This window comes from Budorcas taxicolor, chromosome 18, assembly GCF_023091745.1.
Source record: "Budorcas taxicolor isolate Tak-1 chromosome 18, Takin1.1, whole genome shotgun sequence".
Classification (NCBI taxonomy): domain Eukaryota; kingdom Metazoa; phylum Chordata; class Mammalia; order Artiodactyla; family Bovidae; genus Budorcas; species Budorcas taxicolor.
Window position 1 is genome coordinate 65,077,610 of NC_068927.1, and position 9,829 is coordinate 65,087,438.

Here is a 9,829-nt window from a genome sequence, read left to right on the forward strand (position 1 = left end):
ATATTAGCTACATGTGTATTACATAGTGATTCGGTATTTTCAGAGATTACACACAATACAAAATTTATAAAATATTGACTATATTCCCTGTGCTGGACATTATAACCCTGTGAGTTATTTATTTTATAAATGGTTGTTGGTGTTTCTTAATCCACTCTACAGACTTTGCTGCCCCTCACCCCCACCCCTCTCCCCTCTCCCCTCACCCCCACCCCTCTCCCCTCTCCCCTCTCCCCTCTCCCCTCTCCCCTCTCCCCTTGGTAACCACTAGTTTCTTCTTTGAATCTGTGAGTCTGATTCTCTTTTGTTATATTTGTTCATCTATTTTTATTTTCTTAATACTTATTATTGTTTATCCAGATGCATCGGATCTGAGTTGTGGAATGTGGTATCTTTTTAGTTGTAGCTTGCGGGATCTAGTTCTCTGACCAGGGATTGAACCTGGATCCCTTGCATTGTGAACCCAGAGTCTTAGTCACTGGACCATCAAGGAAATCCCTATTTTGATTTTTAGATTCCACACATAAGTGAAAACATACAGCATTTCTCTTTCCCTGTCTGACTTATTTCACTAAGCATAATGCCCTCCAAGTCAATCCATGTTCTCAAAAGCCAGGACTTTGTTCTTTTTAGAAAGCTGAGGGGGCTTTCCTAGAGGCTCAGTGGTGCAGAATCTGCCTGCCATTGCAAGAGACATGAGAGACCTGGGTTCGATGGGCCGAGAAGATCCCCTGGAGAAGGGAAGGGAAACAGATTCCAGTATTCTTGCCTGGAGAATCCACGCACACAAGCCTGGGCGGCTACAGTCCATGGGTCACAAGAGTTGGACATGACTGAGTTTCCTTAACATGCATGTATTCAGCCTCATATGGTTAGTGGCACCATACTGGCTATCTCAAACAGAGTACAATTCATCTTTTTATTTTGCCAACGAGCATTATTATTTTTTCATGGAAAGCATTTTATTTTACATGTAGCAGTGTTCACATGTCAATCCCAAACTCCCCTCTATCTGTCCCACCACTCCTCCCCTCTGGTAACTCTAAGTTTGTTCTCTAAGTCTACAAGTCTGTTTCAGCCTGTAAATAAGTTTACCCTTGTAAAATGTTACTGAGAGGGATTTTCTTTTATTGGTTTTGTTTTATTTTAAACTGAATAATTTGAAGAATCAACTGGCAAATTTTTAATGCTTAATTAGAATTTTATAAAAAGTAGGGTGATCACGATAAGCTACCTAGCATGAGTGATTGATTCTAGCATCTCCCCAAACAGTTACATAGTTACAATAGAGTCCTAGAATAGCCAGGAGATTATTAAGAGATGGTGGGAGTTTTGAAGATGTTACCATAATTCTTGGACTCCACTCCTCACCTCAGAGATGCTGAGCTGCTTTGGAGGAGAAGGGGTGTCCACGAGTGACCCCTTTAACAAGAGATCTAGGTCCTCGATTTGTAACACTCTAGTGCTCAGATTATGGGGACAGGTCAGGGCTCAGCATGGTCTTGGTTTATGTTGAATTCCTCATAGATAATGGGCTCAGCAGAGGGGTGCATGGGCCTCAGGGGAGCGGGAGTGGACCGGCTCTCAGAGAGGGTCCCGAGGTCCAAGTGAGCGTAGACCACGTCTTCTGCTGCAGAGTCCTGAGAGGAGAGAGGTCAGATGATGGACTGAGACGTGCTCCTCGAAGACTGGGCCACTGGGCATTGGAGGGGCTCAGACTATGGCAAAGGTTTGGCTGGAGGACTCACCTCACCGTTCACTGTTCTGTCTTCCATGGGCTCTCCTTGCATGATGGCAACATCTGTGAATGGAAGAGAGTCAAGGCTCTTCAGGGTGGATGCAGTTATTCCAGACCTCTGTAACTTTGATAGTTACATCAAAGCCAGAAAAAGGCAGGGGTGTGCCCCAGGTTGCTGAGCCTGTCTTTTCCACTAAAAGAAACAAAACAAAACATCCCATATACAAGCCCAGCCATTCATGGACTGTCTCAGGAACCTGTGCAAACCCACAGACCCATCCTACATCTTCTGTTGTGGACCCAGCTCTTCTACATATCAGCAGAGTCCCAAGATCATGTAGGACAGAAAAATGGATGGCTGTAGTTGAAGGGAAGAACAGGGCTTGGAATGTCCCTGGTGGCCCAGGGATTAAGAGTCAACCCTCCAGTTCAGGGAGCGTGAGTTCGATCCCTGGTGGGAGAACTGAGATCCCACATGCCTTGAAGCAACTATCCTTAATGCTGCAACTGTTGAGCCCACGAACTCTGCAGCCTTGAACTGCACCCCAGCTCCACTATGAGGATTCCCCATGCTGCAGCCAAGACTTCATGCCGCAAAGAATAAATCAATACATATTTTCGTAAAAAGAACAGGATTACATGGGTCTCAGGAAGATGTTCAATCAGGGATTACAACAACGGAAATCAGATTTTAACCTGCAGGAAGTGAAAATGCCATTCTCTGCTATGAGCCCACCTCCCCCTGGGTCAGATAATGCTGAGCTCGCCTCTTCAGACTTACGATTTGGGGTAGAACACCAGCGACAGACAAGAGCAGAGAGGATGATGCTGGTAGAGGTGAAGGCTATGGAGAGCCCAAGGACAGTGTACCATGTGCTGGAGTGTTCTTGAGGAGGCGGTGCTTCTGCCAACAAGCAAACGGAAGGTCTGGGTATTCGTTGCACTTCTGTGCCCCTACACACTGGATTTATTGTATCCTTGCATCAAACTGTCAGCATCTATCAACCTGATCAATTATGGTCTCCATGTCCCAGGAGATACCAAAGCATCCAGGAGAGATGCTAGCAGTGGATAAAGTAAAGAGGCCATAAAAACTAGCAAGCATCTGAACCAAGGTCCCCCGGGCACTGATGCAGTTTTTCTCTGCTGCACATAATGACAAGGCATGGTGTTTTTGGTTGAATGTGACCCTTTAATCCACAATACACTTCCCCCTCCATCCACATAGACCTGGAATGGAATCCTCAAGAAGATATGACACTTATTTCTGACCTGTGGAATGCTTAGTTCACAAAACACTAACAGGAATAACACATATATAAGGTGCTTCCTAAACTTCTCCGCCTCCCCCACCATCCTTCCCCAAAGATCCTGGTGGAGGGAGGGTGAGCCTCTCCCTTAGTATGGGGTTAGGTCACTCTGACCTGCTTTGTTCAATTTAGAAATTCCCAGTCACAGACCATGAGAAGCTCAATGCCCCCTTTGGTTCTAAGCAGACAACGGTCTCCAATGCTGACATGACAGGGACATTGAGGAGTCCAAAGTCACAGAGCTGGGAGGTGGCAGAGCCAACACTCACACAGGAGCCCCCTGTCTTCTCAAAAACTTGCTGAGATAGGAGACCGTCTTGCTTACCTTCTGAGGTGTGTGGATCCATGGTTGACGGGCAACTACTTGTAGTGGATCCTAGGGCAGAAAAGCCAGAAGGGGTGAACAGTAACCTTCCTCATACCCACTGAATGAGGACTATTCTTTCTGGAAGGTTGACCTCCTGCCTGTCCTTGACTCTGTCATCCCTCAGAGCACTGATGGGGGAAGGGGGGACTTCTGGTCCCTCCCCATGAATGCACTGAGTACACTCTCCATCCTGGAGACGGGATGGTGGAAGGAGACGGGAAGGATGTGCCTGGTGGTGAAAGACAGCTATAAGCTGGAGGCATCCTCTCTGCTCCAGGAACGAGTGTCTGTGCTTCTTAATTGGGAATCACCTGTATGTCAGAGCTGCTTCTGGGAAAGCACTAACAGCAAGGATCCAAGGCAATTTCTGATCTTCCCAAATCAGCCCAGCCTCTTCTCCTCCTGGGTCTACCCTGACACTTTTCTGTATTTGCCTGGATAGACAGGACTCTGCTGTGGATCATCCATACAGGAGGTGTAAGAGGGCTGAGATGCCATCAACCATCTGTCTTCCTCTCTTTTTCTCATTGCCTCCATTTCTGCAGAAATGCTATGGTTCTCCTGACACCAACACAGAGCCCTTGAGATAGAGTTCATGATACAGTAAGATGTTATGCAAAAACCCAAATGGATTATTTCCCCAGTGCAATCTCATTTACTATAATGTAAAGCATGGGACTCTTCATCGGTTCTCAATGCAAGAATGCTGGAGTGGGTTGCCATTTCCTCCTCCAGGGGACCACCTTTAGTCAGGACTCTTCACTATGACCCATCTGTCTTAGGTGGCCCTGCACGACTGGCTCATAGCTTCCCTGAGGTATGAAGGCCCCTTCACCACTGCAAGGCTGTGATCCACGAGGAGGAGATAGTGAAGGAGAGGGAAGTCTGTCGTGCTGCAGTCCACAGGATCACAAAGAGTTGGACACAACATAGCGACTGAAGAGGAACAACAAGGCATGGGCCAGGAAGAGGTTCCTCACCTGTGACAGACAGGAACAGGGGGTTGCTGGAGTCTGACCATGAGTAGGGAGAGCGAGTGAAGGAGCCGTAGCACCTGTAGACCCCGCTGTGGGCTGGGGTCCCAGGACCCAGAGGGAACTCTGCCTGGAGTGCTCCAAAGGGGCCCCGCCCTCCAGCAAGCTGGCGCCCAAGGTTTCCCCCATCCTTGAGCAGATGGAACTGGTCAAAGGCGCTCTCAGAGCTGCAGACCAAGGTCACGTTCTCTCCTGACCTCACCACGGGGCCCCCCTGGGCTGAGAGAGAGGGTTTCCTGTACCGACCTGGAAGGAAGAGACCTTGATCTCAGAGCACAAAGTAAGTCTAGTCCTAAATAGAGGACAAAAGCCAGAAGTGTGCAACAAGAGAAGCCTGCAATGAGAAGGCCGCCCACCGCCAGGAGAGAAAGCCCCACAGCAAGGGATAGCCGGCACAGGGAAAACTTCTGAAGTAACTCTAAATATGAGGTGTTGTTTAAAATCCTCTTGAACAAATTAATAATTTTTAAAATGGATGGTCATTTAATGTCCTTTTTTAAAGAAAGAGTATATATGTATATGAATAACTGAATCACTCTGTTGTACAACAGGAATTAAAAACATCTTAAATCAACTAGACTTCAACAAACATAAATAAAAAATAAATGTAAAAAATGAAACATGTGCGGTTCTCTTGAAATAAATGGACCTTACTAACTACTGCTGGGACTATGAGAAAATGTGGCATTAAAACAATAGAAGAGATTATGGAGTGGAAATTGCCAGAATCTCATTCGATCTTAGACCATCTCTTTCTTGAGCGCGTGTTCAGGGCTGCTATGCCCACCCCCAGGGGCTGGAAGGGACTGCTCATTGGGAGGGTGGCAGGGAAAACTCCCCCCTCTTTGTGCAGAAGGATGTGTTAAACCAAGAGGCTGAGCAACGTCAGGGTGTCAACTTCCATCTCGATCACCCAGGGGCTGGACTGCAGGGCGTCTGGCACCACAGTGTGCTGCTGACAGAGGAAGGGAGCTCTGACATGAAAGCGGGAAACCAACCCCTTAACCACCCATCAGTGGCTGCCTGAATGGGGAACTGCCCGCGTCCCTGCTCTAGTACATTTGTCTCCGTTGGTCGTTCTTTCACGTTCTTGCTCCTTCGCTCTGTCACTGGCTCTGTCTTCCCCTTGGCACACGGCAGGGACTCTGTTCTCTTTGCCCTTCTGTGTTCACACCTCCTCTCGCTCTGCTTTACTCCCTCTCCTGAGTTTGTGAGTGTCTCTGCACGCCTGTCATTCTCTCCTGGTACTGATGCTGGACTGAACACCAGACCTCTGTGACACAGAGAGCAGAAGGGACTGGTCTGGCCACACTCACCTGTGATGATGATGTCCACGGGGTCGCTGGGGGCTGACCACTCATAGGGGGAGTGTCTGAGAGAGCCATAGCATCTGTAGGTGCCCGCACTCGCCAAAGTCATGGGGCCAATGGGGAAGTCAGCTGGGGCATGCCCACCAGTGAACGTCTCTCCACGTCTCTGGAAATGCCCTGTGCTGCTTTTTCTGTGCAGGATAAATTTGTCAAGCAGCATCGATGAGTGACAGCGGAGGGTCACATACTCTCCTGCACGAACGAGGGGGCCTGGGTGGGCTGAGATGGAGGGTTTTGTGGACACACCTAGGAGCAAACAGCTTGTGAGCTTCAGTGAGTCACCCCACCTCGGCATTTCCCCTGACATCTGAAGGGGTGAAAAACCTCCCCATGAAGCAGCAACACCAATTACCCTTCCTGTCTGTTCTGTTGCATTTTCTTCAGCCTCGTCCTCGGGCTCTGGCTCATGCTTTTCTGTTTCTCTTTGCTCAAGACCTCCAGCCTCCTCTGTGTTTATTCTAAGCTCTTGAGCTGTTGGATCTGCTCTCAGCTTCATGCATGCATACTCAGACACTTCAGTCCTGTCCAACTCTGCAACCCCATGAACCATAGCCTGCCAGGCTCCTCTGTCCATAGGATTCTCCAGGTGAGAATACTGGAGTGGGTTGCCATGCTCTCAGCTTCATCCTGTCCCTAATATGTGTGGTGCGGAGCTGGGTGGTTCTGACGATGAATTCCCTGGCTCCGTTCACACTCATCTAGAATGTGAGTGATGACTGGCAGGAGATTGGAAAGGAGGTGGAGAAAAAAAGGAACATTTCCCCATCTGTGACCATCACCACATGCCTCTGGAGACATTCCTGGGACTCCTCCCTGAGGCTCCAGCTCTTTCATATGAGATTACAACTCCCTACTGGGTGGCAGGTGCTGGATCAGGGTTGTTCCCCATCCTCCCTGCTGGCAGGCAGCAGCAGCATCCTGTCTAACTAATGCCTAGGGAGGCTCCTCCTTCCTTTGCCAGAGCACCCCATCTATTCAACACCCTGAGTTTAAGCTCTCAGAGTGGGTTCTCTTTCCTGGTTCCGTCCTGACTGGAAATCCTGACTGAATCTTAGACCTCATAAGGAACTTGGACCTAGGATGGGATTGCCTGCATAGAAGGCTGTCCGGGCTGGGCTGGACCCCTCCTACCTGTGACCACAATCTGCAGGGGGTCACTGTGTCTGGATAACCCGAGGAGAGACTTGGAGAATCCGGAACATGTGTAGGACCCAGCATGTTCTCTGGTCACTGGGCCAAGTGTGAAGTTGTTGAAATGATTTCCATGGACCTCGGTCAAACTGGCCCCATCTGTTTTGAACAGTCTGAATGTCTTAAGTGGAAAACGGAAGTGACACTGAAGAGTCACAGTCTTTCCTAAGGGAACCATGGGGCTTGGCCAGGCTGACAAAGAGGGCTTGTCATGTTCACCTAGGAGAGAAGGAGTCACAGGTTTTGAGAGGAAACTAGGAATGGTCCCCTCTCCCCACTGGTCTTGTTGGAGTGCTTCCCCTTCAGTTCTTCCAAGGCACTAACCCTAAAGTGCATCACCCTGATACTCAAGGACACCTGGGGCTTGGGGACAGACAGACACACAGTCAACCCAGGACAGACATCACAGACATTCTAAGAATATGATTCTCAGCAGTGATTCTTATCAGGAGAAGAACTCCTTGGTTGACAAAATATTGAAAACTCTCTCAAAACACAAAACACCAGATTCCTAGGTGGTCCAGTCATTAGGACTCAGCAATTTTTCTGCCAAGGGCCCGGGTTGAATCCCTAATCATGGAACTGAGATTCTGCATGCTGTACAATGCAGGAAAAAGAAACACTACAAAAAACTCATGCATGGAAAAGAAGTGAGAGGGCTTTCCTGTTGGATTTGTTGTAGCTTACATGGTAGAGAAACTTTCTGCAATGCAGGAGAGCAGGGTTCAGTCCCCAGGTAGGGAAGATCCCCTGGAGAAGGAAATGGCAACCCCGTCCAGTATTCTTGCCTGGAGAATTACATGGACAGAGGAGCCTGGTGAGCTACAGTCCATGGAGTAACAAAAATTCAGACACGACTGAGTAACTAACAGTAACAGAGGTAACAAGTGAAAAAGCCACTTGACTGAAAAGAAGGAAATAAAGCTTGAACCTGGCTCCTTTGTTAGCTAACCGACATCAAAAGTGTGACAAGGTCCAGGTGGCCCTGCCTGATGAGCAGACCCTTCCCTGGGCTCAGGTCCAGCGGGCTTCCTGCAGATCCTGTTGTTAAGGGCCAGCTGGAGATGCCATGAGCCACCTTGTAGGGGAGGGTCTGTGGGCTACAGCCCCGTGCTCCCCTCCCATGATAGAAATGGCACTCAGTGGGCCTAGCTCCCAGCTCCCAGACTTCACACTGTGCCTTCAGTTCCAGAGTCCAGAGCTGGGCTAACCTCTGGGGAGAGTGAAGATGAGTATCAAGGCCAATAGGAGGACCTGGGATTCATAGGGCATGCGGCTCTCACTTTACTGACAGGGGTCTCACCCTAGTCCCCCTGTGTCCTCTGCATCAACCGCTACTGCTCTGCTCAGCACAGAAATAAGGGATGGGGAGGACTCACCCACAGCTGCCCAGATCCTCAGACTCACACAGAATCCTAGAAGGAAAACCACGTCAGAGATGGCTTGTCCTGATGGACCCCACACTCTTTGCACCGTCATGCAGGGAACCTGGTCAGTGGTGCAAGGACCCCCCGATTTCCACCATAACCCGCTTCAACCGTGTGTTTCTGGACTCACCGAGACTCAGGAGGCTGAGGAGTGTGGGGCACATGGCTCTGCTTCTGTGAGACAGGAGGCAGAACTGAGCAAAGCTGACAGAGTCACAGGATGCGGAAGCCGGGCAGTATTGTTGGTACAGTCAGCCTGGTTCATGTCACATGGGAACACGGCCAGCCTCTTCTCACGTCAGGGATGGAAGTCTGACCTGAGACACATCACTGAGCACACCTCATGGCCCGATCATCCCTTTTTGTTTCCCTAAACACTGTAGACCTAAGAGGATTCAAACAGATCTTGCTGCCTTTAAGAAGTAGTAACTGTGCTTCAGTATATACCATGCAGGATGCTTTTCCCAAGCTCATGATAAATCTCATTCACCTTAACTCTTCACAGAAGAGAAACCACATGTTCCCACCTCATATGTCAGGCTCAGTGCAGGTTGCCAATTAAAGACTCATTAATACAGACTTTGATTCTACATTCTTATGAGAGAACCAGACATGCATATTATGGCTCTTTGAAATTATAAAAAAATTCTGCATTGTAATATATGTGATTCAGGAACTAACTGCATTAGTTTCAGGTGTACAGCAAAGTCATTCAGTTATACAGATACATGCATCTCTTGCTTTTCAAATTCTTTTCCCATTTAGGTAGTTGCAGAATGTTAAGTAGAATTCTCTGTTTTATGCAGTAGGTCCTGGTGGTCATGCATTTTTAATATAGCCGTATGTAGATGTCAATCCCAAACTTACAATATAACCTCCCCCTGACACTATCCTCCCTGGTAACCTTAAGTTCCTTCTCTGTGAGTCTGTTTTGTAAATAAATTCATTTATTCACACGTCACAAGTAAGTGATATCATGTGATATTTGTCTTTCTCTGACTCTTCTTCATCTGAAATTATTTCATGACTGTGAGTGGAGACTTTGCACACACAACACTCTCTCTGTTTCTCTCTCTTACTCCCTTTCCAACCCAAAGACCACACATGTACACAAAGATAACTTGTGTAAAGGTGACTGTGGTGTTCTTTTGGGAGGGGGATTTGTTCTGCCTAAACAGGTGGACCACCTTGCTTCCTAGATACTCAGATGAACACGAAATATGTCAAGTGGAGACTTCCAAGCTCCAGGATGCTTGAGTAAGGGGCGTGTCCACAACATCAACTCCAAACTGGAACACAATGGCCCAGCTGTTTCAGGACGCCAAGGGCAGACATACACCCAGTTCAGCTGTTGTTCATAGACAGGAAAGAACCTCAGTAAGGGCAGCGATT

The 9,829-nt window shown here is 48.3% G+C and overlaps 1 protein-coding gene across 1 annotated transcript; it reads right to left on the reverse strand.

Moving 5' to 3' along the window:
• Window positions 1–1,484: 1,484 nt before the first annotated feature.
• LOC128063513 (putative killer cell immunoglobulin-like receptor-like protein KIR3DX1) lies at window positions 1,485–8,601 on the reverse strand. Its single transcript, XM_052656290.1, has 9 exons — window positions 8,568–8,601; window positions 8,390–8,425; window positions 6,951–7,229; window positions 5,766–6,065; window positions 4,396–4,695; window positions 3,374–3,424; window positions 2,520–2,642; window positions 1,749–1,801; window positions 1,485–1,640 (listed from the first exon to the last, which is right to left on the reverse strand). Exons 1-9 carry the CDS (start codon window positions 8,599–8,601, stop codon window positions 1,485–1,487), a joined length of 1,332 nt encoding a protein of 443 aa, XP_052512250.1.
• Window positions 8,602–9,829: the final 1,228 nt, after the last annotated feature.